Source organism: Malaclemys terrapin, chromosome 3 (assembly GCF_027887155.1).
Source record: "Malaclemys terrapin pileata isolate rMalTer1 chromosome 3, rMalTer1.hap1, whole genome shotgun sequence".
Lineage (NCBI taxonomy): Eukaryota > Metazoa > Chordata > Testudines > Emydidae > Malaclemys > Malaclemys terrapin.
In genome coordinates, this window is record NC_071507.1 from 7,151,191 (window position 1) to 7,171,435 (window position 20,245).

A 20,245-nucleotide genomic window follows, 5' to 3' on the forward strand; every position below is an offset into this window, starting at 1 on the left:
TCAAAACCCCAAAGGGGGGACCCCCAACTCCACCTGCTTTGGCATGGTTGGAGCTGTGACCACTGTCTTTAACATCTGAGTACTTCCCACAGCTGTACTTCTAAGGAAATACCACTGGAGTTCCCTTTTGGAGTTTAGGATTAACGGATCTTAAGGCCGGAATGGACCAAAGTAACTTTAAACACTTCTGAAGCTGGAGAAAGTGTCATTCCATTTTCCCTCCCCTCCCCCTCCAAAAATACCTTTCCAAACTTACTTACTTGGGGTAGGGTTAGGGGAGGAGGAGAGGTGAAAGGATCTCACAGGAACTGTCTAAGATTTAGATCTTGTCGCAGAATTTCCCCCTACTCAGTGGCTTCTGGGTGTGGGGAGGAATGTCCTCCCCCTTTCTCACATGCTTTATCTTGAGCTCTGCATTTGATTATAACCAATATGGTAAAAGATGTAATAAAAAGGGAGGGCAAGGAGTTTGGGGGCGGAGGGGCATGTCTGCAGAAAGCCAGGCTTTTGCTACGGTGCCCAAGTCGGGGGAGAGGGGAAATCAGGGTTTCTGTGGGTGACTTTAAATAAAGGAAAACTGTTGTTGTAGTCTTGGGCCCAGCGCGCTATGGGAGGCGTCCCCCGCGTACTGACGTCCTTGCTCTTCCAGATTCGGACTCTTCAAGAACAGCTTGAGAACGGCCCCAGCACGCAGCTAGCTCGCTTGCAGCAGGAGAACTCGATCCTGCGGGATGCTCTGAACCAAGCCACCAGCCAGACGGAGAGCAAGTAAGAAAATGTGTTTTGGTGAATACACGGACGTGAGCCTCAGACATGGGTCCTGTAGGGTAGCTTTACTACGCGGTCTTCCTCCCTTCCAAAAGTCCAACCTGCCAACCACCACAGGGCACATCCAGTGCCCATGAAAGTAAGGCACGCTCCAAGCTTCCCCATCTCTCTGCCAGTTAGAGCTGGTTGCAAGCTTTCTGTTGAATCCTTTGTCTTTTGAAATCAGTTTTTTGTTTTTTTGGATGACTCCGTTTTCTTGAGGAAAAATGTCTGCGTTCTCTGCAGAAAACGTGGTGGGTTTTTTTTTTTTGGGGTGGGGGCGCTTGGGGCATGTTAAGTCAATGTTTTCAGCTGGAAAAGCACATGGTCACTGTGGTGCTTCATGGGAGTTGTAGTTCAGGTGCCCCTATTCATGCACTGCCTTCCCTTGATAGGAAGTGAAATTAACACCACAGGCGATGTAGTCTGAGCATGGCCAATAGAGGACAATGCGAGCATGAGGTACCCAAACTACAACTCCCAGGAGGCACCAGGGCAGCTTTTTTTTTTTTTTTTTAATTAATTAAACCCCTTCAGTCTTCTGAGGGTGGGAACTTATTTTCCACCCAGCATTATTACCGATGTATTGCAAAATGCTTGCCTTCCCACACCCCATCCATCTAGTTCTGGAGCAGACTGCTAATTCACACTGAATTATGGGGCAGTTAAATTGTGATGTAAATGATAGAACTCCTTTGCCTGACCTAACCAGGGCTTGAATTGAGCCCAACTCCATAACACTCAGCACTCAAATATCATTTTCTGAAGTAAAATTCAGTTTAGCTGCCATCTGTGAAGACTAACAGACTCCTGGCTCATGCATTGTGATGGGGCTCTTTGTGTTTGAGGGGTTCAGAATATTTGGTGATTGAACTTGGATCATTTTTCTAGCTTTATAGATTCATAGAGTTCAAGTCCAGAAGGGACCACTAGATTGTCCCTGTTCCCATTCCCCCCTTACTTCCTGATTGATTGCAGACTGTATAGTAAAACCATAGATGTCTTGTTTAGTGCAGGTAAATTATACTGTTCAGTTTCACTCTTTGCTCTTCAGTGTCTGTCTAACCTAGATCTAAACTACCCTAGTTAATTATCCACCCTGATTTAAAATAACATTGCATACGTGATTGATGGAAAATCTTGTACTTCCTAATTGGATTTAAAAAAACTCCAATTTTTTTTGGCTGTAGAATAAGAGAAAAGGAAGAGTAACAATAGAGAAACAAGAACTGGCCAGTGCATATTAAACAAATCTCTTTAAAATAAGAGATCATTGACGATTTAGTTTTTATATAAAAGCTTTAAAGTAATTGTTGACTCAACTCCAAATGCTTAGAGAACTTCCTTTTTATGTCCGGAAGCATAAATCCTCAGATTTTTATGTCCTAAGAATGAAACTCCATCTTTTGAAAAGGTGATTTAACTTCATTGTGACTTTTCTTGCTAAAGAGGTTCTCTCCCATAAAGGAAATTAGATATTTGGGGAAGCAGGAAAATGACCAGTCTCTAAATATTTACATCTTAAGTAATGCAGTAAAAATATGTTTCCAGTGTACAGGGGCACTGGAACAATTTGTATAGTGGGGGTGCCGAGAGCCAAACCCTGTCTAGAATGGAAACCACTTCAAGCCAGGGGGTGCGGCAGCACCCCTCCTTCCAGCACCTATGCAAGTGTTGGATTGAGGCTGATGAGATAGCTCCAGTCCCACCGAGCTGGAATAGTATGAGTCTATACAGAAATGTAACTGGTCTGTCTGTCTGTCCAGGCAAAATGCGGAACTAGCCAAGCTGCGGCAAGAGTGCAGTAAACTAATGAAAGAGCTGTCTGAAAAATCGGAGACGCTTCACCAGGAGGAGCAACAGAAGAAGAACTTGGAGATAAAGGCTGCTGCATATGAAAAACAAATCAACCAGCTCCAGGTCAGCACTGTGCCAACAAACCACTGGTTTGTTTTTCTGCTAGTCATGTGGCTTTCTTCTCTGAAGTATCTACCTTTATTGTAGCTGCTGCTCACACAGAGGAAGGATGGTCTTGTGGTTAGGTATCGGACTGGGACGCTGGAGATCTCGCTGTTTGGTTGAGCAAGTCATGTAAAGCTCGGTGCCTCAGTTTCCCCGCTGTAAAATGGGGATAAAACGTAGGCGAACGATGGCGTCTGTTTCGAACCAAAGCTGTTTCTTGCTGTCTGTGCAGCGTGCGGCACAACAGGGTCCTAATTAAGTTGTGGAGCAGTGGGTGTTATTCCAGTTAGAGCTGGATGAAATGTCTTTCTGTCACAATACTGATTAGCCAAAATGGAAGCTTTGCAGGAAAGGGTGTTGGGCTCGATGAATTTTTTCCACTGAGGTGGGGGGGCGGTGGGGAGAGGGAGACGAGACAGTCCATACATTGTTCCATTTCCACCTTTTAGAAATGAAATATTTCTGGTTCAAAACAGCGGGTTTGAAATTTTACGCTAATTGGTTTAAAAAAAAAATTGGCCAAAAGCAAAACAAAAATACTTCTATGAAATGATGATTCTGGATTTTCAGCTCATGAAAATTGGTAACATTTTTTTTTTTTTTTTTTTCCTGGTCAGTTCTGGACCGAAATATTTCCCCCCCCCCCCCACCGCAGGTTTGTGCGGGACAGGGAACAGTTTCTTGCCCAGCAGTAATGGCCAAACGAGTAGCTAATAACATGGAATATTTAGACTGTGAATTGGTAAAGACTTCTTGATAAGGAAGAGTATTGTCTCGGGCCTATTTCTTGCTGAAAAATCAACCTCTTCACATCCCTTCCCTTCCCCCCCATGTTAGCCTGTACACCATAGACTTACAAGGTAGGCATATTGCATCACTGACAGACGGTGGTACTAAGCCTGAGATGGGGGGCAGGGGAGCGGAAATCTCCATTTAAAAAGAAATTCCTCTGGACACCAAAAATGCAGTTGATGATAAACCTGGGGTTGATCTGTTCAGCCTTAGCACCACTTTGCCAGGCCCGTTTCTATTCTGATGGAAACTGGTGGTCAAGAAACTGACCATTGGCCGCCTTCACCCCCGTAGCCTCTTCCCTGTCCCAGAGAGTCAGCTGCCACCAGAAAGATGAGCCTAGCCTCACATGAGGTAAAACAAACTAAAAACACCATTAGTGTAATGGGGCTTTAACACTGAGTGCTGCTGAAGATACCGGACACTGGTCCGAAGTTGTCTGGCACATTAGTGCTGTCCGCACATAAAACTGCCATACCAGTGATTCTCCTATTCCTGAATCCCACCTCAGACAGGGGCCGGCACCAGATGCCTCAGGGGAAGATTGAAGAAGCCCTGCATAAGCAATTGGGAGATAATCTGCCCCCAAGGAAAATTCCCTCCTGACCCCCAGCACTCCAGAGGCTGGCGCTCACCCTGGAGCATGAGGGTTTACAACCCTGCCTAAGCTCTTGTTTGGTTTTTAAAATAACTCTGCATATTCTCAGCCATATAAATGTCCAACCCAACTGTGCCGCTGCCAAGTGCGGCTACAGCATGGAGCAGGTCAAAGTGACACGTGACTCAGGCACTCTAGAACAATGATTGCCATCTGCTTGATAACAGGAGCATCATAAAAATAGTTCCACTCTGGAATTTACCAGCAGTGTGTGTCTCGTGTGAGGGGGTTCATGATATGAAATGTACCTTGCACTCTGTCTCTCTCAACCTCTGCTGTGTCAGACCTTGTTTACCTGCAGATAGGTGAGAAAACTGGTTTTGCATTACTGACGGGGGAATGTTTTTTTTCTGTTGGCTGGATTTTTAGTTTTTGGTGGCTTGTTTTGTTACCACGTGGGAGGCGCTTAAACACTACAGCGCTGGGTGTCAATATAAGAGCAGTGGATACATGGCGCACAGCGTATGGACCGAGTAACCTACAGTGCCTCATAGCAAAAAATATTGATCCTCCGGCTGTAGTTTGATTAAAGGGGAGACTTGCAGTATTGCTTCTTCCTCTCACGCACCGATGACATGCAAGGAAGTTAGGCCATGCAGCCGCAGCATGGGGCAGGGGTCGCTTGCTGGAGGATTCTCAGCGATTTGAAGTCTTTAAATCATGATTTGGGGACTTCAACAGCTGAGTCAAGGGAGAGAATTATTCCAGGAGTGGGTGGGTCAGCTTTTGTGGCCTGCATCATGCGGGAGGTCAGACTAGATGATCATAATGGTCCCTTCTGACCTTAGAGTCTGAGTCTGAGTCTAAAGAGATGGCTGGCTGCCACGATCTCCTGAAATGATGTTGGCGCGCAGTCAGCAACAGCAGGAAATCCCAGCTTCATAGTAGCGGAGAACGATCTCACGTTACAGCTCTCACAGAAACCTTAATATCACTTTGCTGTAAACTCCCTCTTATCTACTGAGATGTGGTTTGATGCCTCTGATAGCTCCCAGTTCAGAATAGGCTCTTCCCAATACGCATTAGTACATGTACAAAGCATGCGCTCTTCTGTTGAACTGTGTGCTTACCTGGCTGCAGTAAGATTGAATGGAACTGGGGAATGGGTCACGTCTCAGGAGGGACCTCCTTTGAAGTGGCCACAGGGGCTCAGGCATGCAAGCTTGAGGGCCACGTGGCTACCAGACAAATGCAGGCCTCTTGACACGTAACACTGGCCTCTCTGCATGATCTACAGCTCTGCCTACCTGCTGCATCCTTTAATGTTAACGAAATAATGGGCACCTGACTGAAATATTTCCAAGTGAATAATCTCTGTATCACCGTGTCACCTTAAATTAGGGTATCTTTATAGGGAAAGAGAGCTAGTTGTGACCATGACTGGTATGTAGATATTTGTGTGTATGTAGATCTTATCTTGGAGACTGAGTCAGTCTCAAGTGACTTAGGCTCTTAAGTGACTTCGGAACTTTTAAGTGTTGCTCAATATTTGAGCTAAGTTTGTGCAGTTGCACAATGTTGTCATCCCTCTGAAAAGCTTTCAGTTTCAGATATCCTCCCTGCTGGCAGCTGTAGGAACAGGACAGATGGGAGGGAGTGTTGGCCACAGATCGCTATAACTTTATCCTCACCGGGGGTTCTTGTCGGAAAGGGGCTAGGGGAGGAGAAATGAAGAGTTTCTCTTTTAGCGTGATCATCACATTCTTTGCTCTTGTGCCTCCATGAAGGGCTGGCTGGGAGGGGGAGGTTCTCTTGCCACTTCTTGATGTGGAAGGATTGTACTCCGCCCAAACCACACAGAAAATTCCACTGAGCCGAACACACTTAACCGTAATAACGTATCGAGTCCCTCTGTTCCTAGCCGGCTAAATTCTATAGCTGCTTCAGCTGCACATCTAGCGTGTGCCATTGACAAGCAAAATAAGCAGGACCTCCTTGCCATGGGGAGCAAATGCCCTTCCCCTGGGAACTCTGCCCCCTGAAGGGGTGAGATTGGGCAGCAAGAACACAGTAACTGAGGGGACGGGGTAAAGCATGAGACGTTAGAACTGAAACAGACGGATCTTAGGCTAGGAAGGCTCTCACCAGCCCCTCGAATTGTTCCCAGCACAGGAATGCAGGACGGAGATTTCAGCACGGACCATGCTCCCTACCCCGCTGGCTGGGTAAGCAGCTGTGTCCTGTGCCAGCTGGAGTTTTGGGGTTGACTTTAAAGGTGGCTCACCACAGTGGTTCATCACCCCCAGGCAATTTAAAGGCCTGGAGGAGTGAAGCCCCCAGAGAGACGCATTGCTTCGGAATGAGAATTCCCAACAGGAAACATTCTTCAATAAGACTTTTTTTGGACCAGCCCTAAATTTCAGATGTGGAAACTGTGCACACCTGACGTGCACGTGGAGTTTCCATGGTTGTGCACGAATGGCTAGATGCTTTGGCATCCCTAGCTATCCGGCTTGTGCCATGTTGGAAATTGTAGGCCCGCTTCAAAAATCTCACCCTAGGAATATACAGAAACAAGCACGGCCCAAAACTGGGGAATGGGGGGGCGGGTTATACACAGAACGATGTTGCTGTCAGCTGAGGGAAGGAGACCATTGAAGACCACTAAGCACTGTGTGTGTGGACGCTTCCTGCCTGGAGAATGTTGGGGGAGGACTGGGTTTCAAACCCCAGCTTGCAGACATGCCATGGGGCTGCTCTTTCCAGACTGGCTTAGTGTCTAGCATTCTCTTTTTTGATTTTTCTCTCTTTCCTGCAGACTTCTCAAAAAGAAACTGAGGTGACGCTGCAGAAGAGGCTGGATGAAGTCAGCGAGGAGCTCCGCAAATCCCAGACCAGCTACAAGAACCTGCTGGCGGACACGGAGAAGGCGAAGGACCAGCAGCAGAGCATTGCTGGTGAGAGGACGCTGCAGGGACGCCCAGGAGTGCGCGCACGCTCGGACCTGGAGCTCAAACGGTGCCCTTAAACTGCAGCCTTAGCCTCGCGAATGCTATCGCGTTCCTTTCTGAAGCCGAGCAGGGCGGGCCTCTGTCTGAGTTTCGGCGGCTGGCCCAGCGGGAGCAGGGACAATCCAATGGTGATCGTTTGGTGGCCTGTGGGTGCTGCTGGTGAAGCGCTGAGAGCAGGAGTGGGGAGAATCGGGCTCTTGTGGGGAAAGGCTCATAGGCGCTCAGGTGGGGTGGTCCAGAGAGGGGCAGCTGCACTAGCGATGCCGAATACGCAAGAAGACGGGAGGTTCCCAATTTTAGCCTCTCTGAGGCTCCGTCCTGCCTGGCCGAGGGTGTTGCGCTAAGGGCCTGACTCTCAAAGCTGAAGCGCTGGTGAAGTCGCTGCTTTATGTGACGTGCTGCTGCGCCGTCACAGTTACTCCTGCCTTGGGGTGGCAAGCGGGTGACTCGGCTGCCTGCATGTTGAGGTCTGCATGCAAGTCCAGAGCTCAGCCGTGCCTCTCGTAGACCCGCAGCCTGTGCCGTGCTTTTGGCATGGTAGATCCTCCACTCCCCCTTGCGCTAGAGGACAACAAGCGTGTGCTCCCTGCTGTATCATGCACAAGGACTTGCAGGTTAAAGCCGATATGTGGGGTGTACTTTTTGGCCAACCATCTTGTCGAAAATCCATCACTCTTTCACTGCAGTGTGCGCTACACTGAAACACGAGCATTCTTCCGGGTGAGCCTGCAAATAACCGCCTGCTAGCTCTCTCCCTCTTTGAATTTGTGCACATCTAACTTGTCTCTTTCTCCTCTACCCACCGTCCCCTGGCAGAGTCTGAAGCCAAGCTGCTGTCCTATGAAGCAGAGGTGAAAAGTAAATCGGAGGAGCTGAGCAGCCTGAAAGTGAAGCTGCTAGAAGCCAGCTCTGAAAACGAGCGGCTCACGGAGAGGATCAAATCCATCGAAGCTCTCCTGGAGGCCGGCCACGCGAAGGAAGTGGAGAAAGACGCAGACTTGCAGGTCAGAGGCTCTGCTAACATCCCAGCACCATGGTGGTGGTCCCTACATCTGAAGAGGAGAGCAGGTCTGGGATGAAGGGTGACTTATAGCATTGCACACACCATAAGCGTACTGGAGATGGGGGGGGTTTTAGAGGGCTTATTTCTTCACCCGCTCGCTTCCCTGGTCTTTCTCGCGTGAACAGAGAGCAACAAGACCCGAAGTCCGAAGGTGCAAACAATTCGATGTTTATTGGGGTGAACTTCCAGCAAGCATGATTCCAGTTTCCTTCCTCAGTGTCCCCCTTCCCAGCTCTGATGCCACAGAGCCTGGCCTGTGTCCCTGTTCCCATTCCCCCCTTACTTCCTGATTGATTGCAGACTATATAGTAAAACTTGAGTTCTGCTTAGCTATATCTTAACCAATCATTTGACTGAAATTTAACTAACCAATCCTAATATATTGTAATGTGATTATCTAACCAATAATATCCCACCGCCTTAATTGGTTTACACCCAACAAAATTAATTGTTTCTGTCTGCTGTATAATCACAGAACCAGACAGACATTATACAGACAAACAATAGGGAAGTGGGGGCTACGATGCTAGAACAACAAAGAAATGAGGATTTCACACCCCAGCTATTGAGAAGTGAGTTCTTGCCAGACAGGATGCTATCAAACTATGTTTTCTTTAACCATCTAGGCTCTTCCCTTTCTCTGGAGGCGATAGATTGGATCACGTTTTTAACAGCCCAAAACCGCCTCATTTCAGTGTGACTGGTGAGGACGTGACTGTTCGCTTCCCAGTTTACGGCTGCCTCTGGTGTTTAGCCAAAGGCCTTAGCTTAAGAACAGGGCCTCAGACTGTCACAGTGAGAGAAGGCCCTTACACAGGCAGGCAGTGATGTTGATTCTGTATACCCCTATAACTAGCTAAATGATAAACCTATACCTAAATTCTTAAACTATAGGCCTTTACAGACAGGCCTGAATATCTATATCCTAACTGGGGGGCTGTCCTGTACTGTGTTTATAATGCGTGTAGTAAAGGCAACCTCTGTCTAATTTTCAGGCAGCTAATCAAGCAGAAGTGAGCCAGCTGCAGTTAAGGTAAGACTGGTGAATGTACCGATCTCTCCGTCCGTGTGCTAAAAGGCTGCAACAAAGGAGTATGGGCCGGGATTCCTTTCCCCCAACTTTCCCATGAGCTGTTCATGTGCTGACGTTACTGGGGCACAGTCTCCGGTCTGCTGTCACGAGAAGGCACAGTTAAATTGAGTGTTCTAGGTGACTTCTGGCAATTGTAGACCATGGAAATGTTGATTCGAACACTGGCCTATAACAATGACGCTTTTCGCAAATGCACATACAGCTGAAGACCTAAGGTGCCTTTTTAGAGCTGACTGGCATAGTAGTTCTGTAAAAGCTTCCCGTTTTTGAGAGATGCTGAAGTAGAGGCCAATTTTGTGTCAATCAAAATGAAGTTTGCCTGCCAATCAGAGCAACTTCTCAATACCCTCGTCGAAGGAAAAAAAAAAAAAAAAAAGAAAACAGATTGCAGACTTCCTGAAAATAAATAAATAGGCATGACTTTGTGGGCATAAAGCCAGGCTGAAAACACCCATTGACTGACTTAGCACACCAATCGCTTACCTGAGTGTCTCTGTACAACTCTAAGGTCCTTGGCTCAAAACTTCCAGAAGTAACTAGTGATTTGAGTGCTTCAGTTTTTGGGTGGCTCCTTAAAAGGGACCTATAAGTGGGTGCCCGATGCTGCTGGGAAAACCAGGCCCCCTTCAAGGTACCGAGCTGATGGACAGAAACCGTGGCACCCAAGTAACTAGTCATTCCTGAAGATTTGGGCCCTTCACTCTCAGTAGCCATTTTTGAAAAATCTTGGCCTAGTTTAATTTCAGACAGAGGTGAGCTAAGAGCAGTTTCAAGTCCTGCGTCTCACCCTACAAAGTTCATGGCTTGACAAATTGCACTCTTGTTTTGAATGCTTGTTTTTCTTTCCTGGTGCCGTTTTGAAGACCCACCTAGCCAATTTCTGATGACACAGGGGAAATGGTATAGGTAACTGTACTCTGCCCAAGTTAGAACTAGTTTGCTATGGTATTCTGTCCTCCCAAAAAAATCTGCCTGCCATTTGCTTTGGGGAAAGATCTTTGTTTTGTTTTTATTTTAAAATAGAGACCCCAAAACACACTGGTGCATATTTGGTGGAATCTCCATCATTGGAGATTTTTAAGAGTAGGTTGGACAAACACCTGTCAGGGATGGTCTAGATAATACTTAGTCCTGCCATGAGTGCAGGGAACTGGACTAGATGACCTCTCGAGGTCCCTTCCAGTCCAATGATTCCGTGTTGCTGCTGTCACAGTCTGGCTGCATGCCACTGGGGTCTGCAGGGACTTCTGGCGCTACATCGCTGTTCTGTTAGCACTCTGGGGTGTGTGGGGGAATTCGATCATGACTGCTGAGAGTGCATGGCCTCGGAGATGAGCACCGCTCCAAACACTCCCTCTTGTGTCATTGCAGACTTCAAGCGAAGGCTGACCAGGTCTCCTCGCTCGAAAAGGAAGCTCTGGAGCTGAGAGAGATAATTGAGCAGCAGAAAACAAAAAACAACGTGAGCGACTGGACGAGCCGAACTCTCGTTCCGCCAGCACAAACCCGAACAAACCCCTGATTTGCACTTGACCAACAATTGGGTTTTAAAAGTTGCCCGATAAAGTTTTAAAATGTAGCATTGGGCAAGTCAAAGGCCTAACTTCTGTGCGCCCTGAGGGACGCTCGTCTCTATCCTAGGCACCTAGGCTACTGTTACCCTTGCTAGGAGAGAAGCTGGCTGACTTCCGAGTAGCAGAAAGCTAAGTCTTCGGTGGGGGAGTCTGACAGAGGAACAAACGAAGCTGCGGTCTGGGCCTGGCAGCCCTCTGGCTGGGTGGGGGTGGAGAAGGGATTCCAGCTAGTCGAGCTGCCTCTGTAGGCTTAGTGTCTTCATCCCATGAAGGAACGTTAGGAACAAGGGCTGGAGTTCACTGCGGGAGTGGGGGAACCACTGAAGCAGGCCAAGATGGACCTTAAACAGGCCTTTAGGGGATGCTCCCAGCCACTGAGAATGGGAGTACTGATGAGTTGGCTAACGGGCCTCCTTCTTCCCACCTTGCCAGGAGACTTGATGGGCTGTCACTGCAAATAATGAGGTTCATACCTGATAATCTTAAGGGATTAGCCCACTGCAGGTGTATCTCAAGATTTAGGAGTTGAAGCAAAATCTGGTTTCTTAAATGGGATCATCCGACATCCCCCACCCCTCACCCACCCCCGTGATGTGGCTCCATAACTTCCAACAGTGGCAAGTAACATCATGCTAAGCAAACCTTGTGGTGGTCTCCATGGCAGCGTGTGGCTTATTCCTGCGTGCGTCTGTCCCAACAGGATCTTCGCGAGAAGAACTGGAAAGCAATGGAAGCTTTGGCCTCGGCCGAGAAAGCGCGGGAAGAAAAGCAGCTTTCTTTCACAAAAGCAAAGGTGAGTCTTGCTTCAATCAGTAACAAAGGGGAGCTGTTCTTTGGAGCTGGATTCTGCTGCCGGGGAGCAGCTACACGATTAGGGGCCTGTTCATTTTTAAACTGAATTTCAGCATCTCCGTTTGCAGATTCTGTTTAAAACCTGTGATTACTCTCTGTGCGCGTTGACCCTTTCGAGCTCGTCCAATAAAAGCTTGCCACAATTGGTTACGTTTGGGGCTTGATCCTGCAACCTCCACGTGTGGCGAAGGAACCGTGCAGGGAGACTGTTGAGCGCTACCGTGAAATGATCTTTTCAACGGTGGTCTCCCATAACTTACCTCCCTGAACTCTTTGAAAACAAACTTTGTATGGAGCTGTTGGTGTTTTCCCCTCTCAATGTTTGTGGTGGTTAATGTTGGCGTGTCCCTGGTGATGGTGTGGGAAGGTAGCGGTTTCGTAATGTTCTGTAAATGTTATGATGCAAGGAAGATGACGCAAACGGCTCGTCAATATTTCCGCGTTTCTGACTCCTCCAAAGATGTGCACTGTCACTGCCCGGGATGCTGACATGATCAGATGTACGTACGGGTGTCTCAGAATGGGAACTTGACTCCTCCGTTCTTGTGTAATTAGCCTCGTGGAGATTTGTGCAAGTTTTGTTTTGGCTCTTTTCCCTCCCCTCTTCCACAGTGACGTATCGACTACAAAACAAAGGCCAGGCCCTCAGCGTTGTATAAATCAGCATCACGCCATTGACCTCTGTGAAATTAAAACAGCTGGGATCTGGCCCCAGCTGAAAGGTGCTGGCTTTAAGTTTAGTTCATGAAAACCTACGTTCTCTCGTTTAGGAAGATTTGGAGCAGCAGCTCAGTGCAATTCAGACGCAAACAAAGCAGACGCTGCTTTCTCTCTTCCCACAGATCACTGTAGCTCCACAACAGGTAGGCACTAACGTTCTCCTACTTTTGGGAGGTGATCAGACAGCTGTGCCAGTGAAGGACTGGGATAGACCAACTAACGCTCTGTTTTTATTTGTTTAATCAGGCTTACGAGGAGTGGCTACAGGAGTTTAAGGAGAAGAGTCTGGGAATGTTAGAGCAGCAGACCGCTAAAACAGAATCTCTTGTAAGTGACTTCTTAAGCACTGGGCAGCCACACCCCAAACATTTGCTTTCTGTGAGCATTGGGTGTAAACATCAAATCTAGCAGCAGCTATTCGGGGCGCGGTGAGACGGGGGAACCTTATAAAACTCCTTTTTCTTTCAGGATTCAGCACTTAAATTAAAAGAAGCGGAAGAGGCGCAGAGCACTTTACAAGCAGAATGTGAGCAGTACAGAACTATTCTTGCTGAGACGGTAGGTTAAGCCATTCTGGCCGTTTCTCCTCTTTACTGAAAGTACCACTCCACCTTTCTTGCCACTGACTTTGTAACAGCCAAACCGTGCCTATAGTCGCTGAAGACAATGTACAGATGTCATGCATGTGAATCTTGCCCCTTTGTTTGAAGGTTTTTGCAGAGCTTGGTTAAAAATATTCCTCTCCATTTCACGGTCTGATTACATCTAGCCTCCTTATTTCTTAGTGTTTATGCTAGAACTGCCCTTGTAAATTCTACGGCTCTGCTACAATATGGTCTGAGAACATCCTGTGAAAGGGGTAGTCTGGAGCAAGTAGAGGCAGGATGGTGTAGTGGGTAAGGTACTAGCCTAGGGCCAGGTCTACATTACCGCCTCTCGGGGAGGCGGATTAACTGTGCTGGCCTCCGTTCCCCACACACCCGTAATCAGGTGCTTGATACAATGTGAGAATACGCCCAGCAGTATGGGTCCCTTCCTCCCCTAGCTTTGCAGAGACAGTCCAGCAGGAGGCTGCTTCTCTAAAGAACCTAGCAGCCAAGCTGACCTATTGATTTTAGTGGGAGCTGGACCATGCCCTTAACTCTCTGCCTTGACAGCAGTTTGAATGCCTGCCTTGAGTGCTCTGCCCCAGTGAGCCTTCCCCTCTCCGCCTGCCCAGCCTCATGTCTCGGTCCCTTCTCCCTTGGCAGGAAAGAATGCTCAAAGACCTGCAGAAGAGCGTGGAGGAGGAGGAGCATGTGTGGAAAGCAAAGCTAACAGCGTCTGAAGAGGAACTGCAAAAGGTGCATCCTAAAGATTCTCACCTGTGTGTGAGCAGGAATCCCTGGGGTGCTGGCTGCCTAGAGGTGCTGGGAACCAATGGGCTGGTGACATGTCTAACGCTGTAAATAACAAGAGGATCATAATGATCCCGTCTGGCCTCAATCTATGAAAGGCGAGGGCTTTCGAGGTCCCTCACTAGGGAGGGGCACATCTTTAAGGCTCTAGGGTTGAACTTGGTGTAAAAACAATTTATTGATTCTGAAATAAAGATAAACGACAGGGCGATACCACATCCTTTGCCCTTTGCAATACTGCGTGTGCATTTGCTGAAAGGTGAGAAGGAACGATGCCCTCCGTATAAGCTACTGCCTCCCTGAGATCCTGACACACACATTCTGCCTCTTGAGCTGGTGACAGTATTCCATTACTTACCTTACAACATTCGTATCCAAGCTTGAGAATCAAACTCCGGCACCTGCACTCCATCCAGGGGAGTCTGGAAAGCCTTCTGAACGTTGATGTACCAATGTACGTTGCCGAAGAGCCACAATAATACGTCAGCAGCCCCGCATCAGCGCCACCTCCCAGCGCCTCCCGCCCACCGGCTGCCCTGATGATCAGCACCTCCCTCTCCCTCCCCGCACCTCCTGATCAGCTGTTTCATGGCGTGCAGGAAGCTCTGGGGTCGGGGGGTGAGGAGAGAGGGCACGGCAGGCTCAGGGGAGGGGGCAGGAAGGGATGGAGTGGGGGCAGGGCCTGTGGCAGAGCCAGAGGTTGAGCAGTGAGCACCCCCCCGGCACATTGGAAAGTTGGCGCCTGTAGCTCCAGCCCCAGAGTCGGTGCTTATACCAGGAGCCGCAGGTTGGCCACCTCTGCTTTAGTGAGTGTGGGAATGAAGGGGTGTTGCTGATGTTCGTGAGACCCTGCCTGGGCATACTACATTATAAAGGAATTTAAAATGTCCCTCTAAAAAGATTTTACACTGAAAAGTGACTAAGTATCGCATTGTGGAGTTCAGTATTTGTGTCAAATAGATAATGTTAAATTTACTCTGGTTACAAGGGGTGTGTGTAATCCCCCCCCCCCCTCCGTGACCACCAGAGTTTTGAGAGAAGCTGGCTTCTTTTCTTTGATGGCGGTGCATGAAATCAAGATTCTGCTGGCCATATTATGTTCTGTCTTGCCCGTGCGGGTAATGTGAAGTTGGTGAGGTGGCATGGTTGTAGCAGAGCATAATATGGCCAACAGATTTGTCATGGTTGGTGACTAGAGTTGGTCAGGAAATGACGTTTTCCTCCTGAAAAACAAAAATTGTGAGTGGTGGGGTTTTTTGTATTAATTTTCCTTTAAGGTTTTCATTGAAAAACTCAAACTTCAAAAATGTTCCGTTTAAAACCAAAAATATTTCACGTTTTTTTTTAAATATTTTTTTTTGGGTTCTTCAGCAAAAATTTCAATGCCCTCAAAAAGCCACTTTTCCCATCAAATGCGGCCAACAGAAAACATTCTATTGACTTCAGTGGTGACTCGTTGGAAGGGAGGAACCCAGTTTGACTCTCAGATCCTTGGCTTGGTTTGCAGGGATGACTGTATCGTCATCCTTATTTGGATGCTGTTAGTAAAGGTCCCAATCCTGGATCAGGAGCCCAGTTGTGCCAGGTGCTGTACAAATGCAACAAATGGTCTCTTCCCTCAAAGAGTTTACAGGGTAACCCCACCGTGCCATTTTTAGTCACTTGTAGGAGACGTTTTAGAGGAGAGTCCAAGCTGGGAAATACTGCTTACTAACACTTTATTTCTTTATTTTCCATTTTTTGGGGGGTCAACGCTTGGTGTAGTCACAAGTCCAAGTGAAATCTCTTGCAGAGGCTGTGGACCAGCTGAGGGTAGAGCTCCAGAACACAGATCAGGTATGGACATTCTCACCTACTCCAAAAGGAAAGGGTACTGATTTCTGCTGCACCCCCAGAACTTCCCTTTAATGTTGCCAGGAGAGAGGCATTATAATTTCTTCTCAACCCCTCCGGGGGAAGGTTGGGAGAATTGGTCTTGCTGGTCTAGAGAGGCTAGATATGCAAACAGATGAATGCCTGCATCATTACCGATCAAGTCACTGTGCTCTCCTTGTTTTAATCAGCTGAAGGAATATACTTCTCTTCTGGAAGCACAGCTGGAAAATCACTTGGAGACGGCCAGTTCCGAACGCCAGAACTACACAAAAGAAGTTGAAGCAGTAAGTGTTGGTCATCTGTTTGGGGGAGGTGGGGAGAGACTAAAGCTAACCAGGGCCAGGGATCTCCAGAGCTTTAGTCCAGTGGTGCTAGCCGCAAGCTCATCTTTCGCCTCTTGGAAAATGCTTTAGGTGGTATCTGCCTAGTTAACAGCTGGGTCCATTCCTGACTTGAAATGCACAGAGTTGTGTAGAAGAGTCTCTCCTTTTGAGGTTTTTAAACACTCCTCTCCTTTCTGAATGGCTGATAATTAATTCCCCTGGCATTAGGGTTTAGAAGGGGCAGATAAATGAAGCCATAGGTGTCAGAAGACACAGAGGGCACCGCCCACTCCTCTCCCTGCAGACCACCAGGCTTTGTCTTAACATCAAATCTGGTGTTTGAAGACAAGCAGCTGAGTTAACTTTAGGTGGGACTAAGCGAGAGCCGCTTGTGTACTGAACAGAGTGAGGGGGTTTGTTCGTGTGAGAGCGGAATTCCTCAGTCATTCATGGCTTTGCAAAGCATAAAGGAAACTGGTGTCTGGATGTAAATAAGCCGTCTGCCGTGCTAAACTAGCCGACCAGGTGAGGGGTGAGATGCCCCAGCTCCTGTGCCTGTAGAAGCCGAAGAACTGCTTAGAACAGACAAGTCTTCGATTTGCAGCATAACTCTCTGGAGGATTTGAAAGGGAAGGAGTGTCTCCGAAATGGGCAGCAGGTTGGCATGGCGACCACTAGGACCTGGCTGGACCTGCTACGCCTTCACTAGCCAGAGATGCGGATCCTACTTCGCTAGCCTGCGTCTGCTCACAGAAGGACAAACAACCTCTTTAAAATGGGCTTTACAAGACTTTAGGCTTGGCTCTCAAACCTGTCGTTTTTTCAAAGGTGCCTCAGGGAGTCGGGCACCCAAGTCCCGTTGAATTGTAGTGGGAGTTGGGTACCTAACGGGCTCCTTTGGTGATCCAGCCATAGATCTCTTTCAAGATGCTGGCAGGAAAAGAGGCTGCTTTCTTGACTGATGATTGAGCTGTTCTGGTCTGTCTGGTGGTCCTAGCCATCGCACCATAAGTATACATGGTTGTGAAGTGGGAGGAGAGCGGCCTAGTGTATTTGCAAACCAACTAGCGAACAGGAGCAGCAAACAGGCGAGATTTGCGAGGGGTTCTCTGGGTGCAGGAGGAGTGACTACGTGAGTTGGGGGGGGGGGGGAGATTTTGTTTGTGTGCTTGCTTGGCGGGTGCTTGCTTGACGTTTTTCTAGTGTGGTCTGTTCTAGGGGCTGAGCACTGGGCCTAGCGCCCTGCTGGACAAGGCTGAGAGCTTTCTAAGGTGGCTCTAGCGTCCCATCCTCTGATCCCTTGACAAGGGGGCCGGGCTAACTCGGGGAGATCAGTTGATAAGTGCAAAGTAATGCACATTGGAAAACATAATCCCAACTAGCTCTACAAAATGATGGGCTCTAAATTAGCTGTTACCACTCAAGCAAGCTCTTGGAGTCGTCCTGGATAGTTCTCTGAAAAGATCTTCTCAATGTGCAGCAGCAGTCAAAAATATCAACAGATTGTTGGGGGCCCATAAGGAAAAGGCTAGATAACAGAACCAGAAAATATCCTAATGCCACTATATAAATCCACGGTACACCCACACCTTAAATACGGTGTGCCGTTCTAGTTGTCCCATCTCCAAAAAGATCTATTAGAATTGGAAAAGGTACAGAGAAGGGCAATGAAAATGATTAGGGGTATGGAACAGTTTCTGTCTGAGGCGAGAGTGAAAAGTCTGGGACTGTTAAGCTTGGAAAAGAGACAACTTGGGCGGGATATGCTAGAGGTCTATAAAATCATGACTGGTGTTGAGAAAGTGCGTAAGGAAGTGTTATTTATCCATCATGTAACACATGAATGTGGTCACCAAATGAAATGAATACACAGCAGGTTTAAAGCAGACCTCACACAGCTCGCATTCAACCTGTGGAACTCATTGCCAGGGGATGTTGTAAAGGCCAAAAGTATAACTGGGTTTAAAAAAGAATTAGAGACGTTTACAGGGGATAGGCCCCATTAATGCCCATTAGACATAATGGGCAGGGACACAACCCCATGCTGTGGGTGTCCCTAAACTTTTTACTAGCAGAAGCTGGGATTGGATGACAGGGGATGGACCCCTTGCTAATTGCCATGTTCTGTGCCTTCCCTCTGAAGCATCTGGCACTTGTCGCTGTTGGAAGACAGGATACTGGGTTAAATGGACCTTTGGTCTGACCCAGCACGTCCGTTCTTATGTAACTGATATGCTGTTTCTTCTCCCTGCCACTCCAAACACCCAAGCTTCTTCCAGACGCTAACACAGCTGCTGACTTCCCTCTTCTTTTTTTCCAGTTGAGGCAGCTCTTCTCTGAATCCCAAGAACAGCTGGATGCAGCAAAAGCAGAAGCACAGAAACAAAGCCAGGAGCTTGCACTGGTAATGGCTAATTGCTAGTTCATATCTAACCTAAGGTCGGGTCTACACTTAAAAGTTGTTGTCTCTATAGACTCTTTTGGTTAGGGGTGTGATTATTGTTAATGATGGATCGGTACAATCTGTAGAGTGGCTGCAGCTATACTTATATAAAGGTGCTTGTACCTGCGTATCTTTAGAGCTTGTCTACATGGGAATGCTCCAAATTGTTCTGAATTAACTTATAAAGTGGATTAAAGGCCCCTTCGTGTTCAGGAATAGCTGTACTGGCGTAAAGCACTCTTATCCTGGCATAACTCTGCCAACACTAGAGGGGATTGTAGCACTTCAGTTATACCCGTACCTCTCTAACTCCACAACTTTCTAGTGTTGATGAGACCTAACAGAGGCGCTCTTCGGTGGAGAGTGGCAGGCTGGGAAGCTGTTGTTAGCTGGAAGGGATGTACAACTCTGGGACACTAATGAATTTCCCAAATCTCCACAGAACTCCGCGTGGGGTCGGACTTAAAGTATGTCCAACTCCAAGTGCCCGTCGAACCATCTGCCAAGGGGATTTGTGTTTTGAAAATGCTGAAGAAGGCGGCAAAGGGTTTCACACCATGAAACTCTTTGCGATTCTCATTGTTGCTTTCTTGATTAGGCCAGATTTTTCAGGGTGCCAGCTATGCCGGATGATTCCCAGGCAGAAGCATGAATCTAAGTAGCTGTAAAACATATACAACCCAGCCAAGAGTTAAGTGCTACTGAGTCATCTTCAGAATGTCAAGGAGTTACCATGCGAACTAACTCTCTGGGCACAGGGAACAATGCTCTCATGGGGCCAGGGATCAAATAACAAATTGACTCACTCCCTGTACCTTGCACCCATACACAACTATATTAGAAGAACGTTAAGGTTGCGAAGTCTAGCACGTAAATTGGGAAATGCCAGTGTAATCTTTTCATCGATTTTTAAGGCCAGAAGGGACCACGCAATAATCTAATCTGACCTCCTGCGTAACACGGGCCAAGGTTGCAAAGGTAGCCTTAATTCTGGCATTTCCTATGTTCAGAGTGCTTGATTCTACAACCTTAATATTATTTTAGTGTAGAGTGTCTGTCTAATACATATGTGCACACATTCCCTTTTTGGTTGCAATTGGATTTGGTAGTAGGTCCCCTTATGGGAGGGCGTCCGGGGTCCCTCAGATGTCCTTACAGATCATCTGTTGGCTGGAGGAATCTTACTTTGGGTTCCTTTTGAAACTGGCTTTTCTGTATGTAGGAATTAGCCATAGAAATCTATGAAGGTTGCCTGTCTGTCTCTGAAATGGGGGAGGTTTAGGTTGGATATTAGGAAAAACATTTTCACTAGGAGGCTGGTGAAGCACTGGAATGGGTTACCTAGGGAGATGGTGGAATCTCCTTCCTTAGAGGTTTTTAAGGTCAGGCTTGACAAAGCCCCTGGCTGGGATGATTTAGTTGGGGTTGGTCCTGCTTTGAGCAGGGGGTTGGACTAGATGACCTCCTGAGGTCTCTTCCAACCCTGATAGTCTATGATTCTGTGAACCTGTTTGATCAATGTGATGTGACTACCCTGTAAGAAGGGGAAGTGCTAAGAAATTAACAGGAGTGCCACTCCGAAGGGTTAAGAAATCATGAGGTTTGTCTTAAAAATGCCGGAATCTTTTATGCTGATTCTTATTTGCTTTCTGGGGTGGGAACCTTACGGCTCACGTCTCAAGCTTTTCTTTCCCAATATGAGGGCTAGAAGCTTTATTTTATTTTATTTCTTTAA

General features: G+C 47.6%; 1 protein-coding gene across 3 annotated transcripts in view; it reads left to right on the forward strand.

The window, feature by feature from the left end:
• RRBP1 (ribosome binding protein 1) overlaps window positions 1-20,245 on the forward strand; it is a 55,787-nt gene that overhangs the window by 27,123 nt on the left and 8,419 nt on the right. For all 3 annotated transcript variants that reach the window (XM_054022404.1, XM_054022406.1, XM_054022405.1), the window contains exons 6-19: window positions 650-768; window positions 2,574-2,727; window positions 6,978-7,116; window positions 7,987-8,174; window positions 9,229-9,266; window positions 10,698-10,788; window positions 11,601-11,693; window positions 12,523-12,615; window positions 12,719-12,799; window positions 12,941-13,030; window positions 13,723-13,815; window positions 15,634-15,705; window positions 15,933-16,028; window positions 18,388-18,471. In XM_054022404.1, coding sequence (XP_053878379.1) covers window positions 650-768; window positions 2,574-2,727; window positions 6,978-7,116; window positions 7,987-8,174; window positions 9,229-9,266; window positions 10,698-10,788; window positions 11,601-11,693; window positions 12,523-12,615; window positions 12,719-12,799; window positions 12,941-13,030; window positions 13,723-13,815; window positions 15,634-15,705; window positions 15,933-16,028; window positions 18,388-18,471 — 1,431 coding nt within the window. The remainder of the gene's footprint in view (window positions 1-649; window positions 769-2,573; window positions 2,728-6,977; window positions 7,117-7,986; window positions 8,175-9,228; window positions 9,267-10,697; window positions 10,789-11,600; window positions 11,694-12,522; window positions 12,616-12,718; window positions 12,800-12,940; window positions 13,031-13,722; window positions 13,816-15,633; window positions 15,706-15,932; window positions 16,029-18,387; window positions 18,472-20,245) is intronic.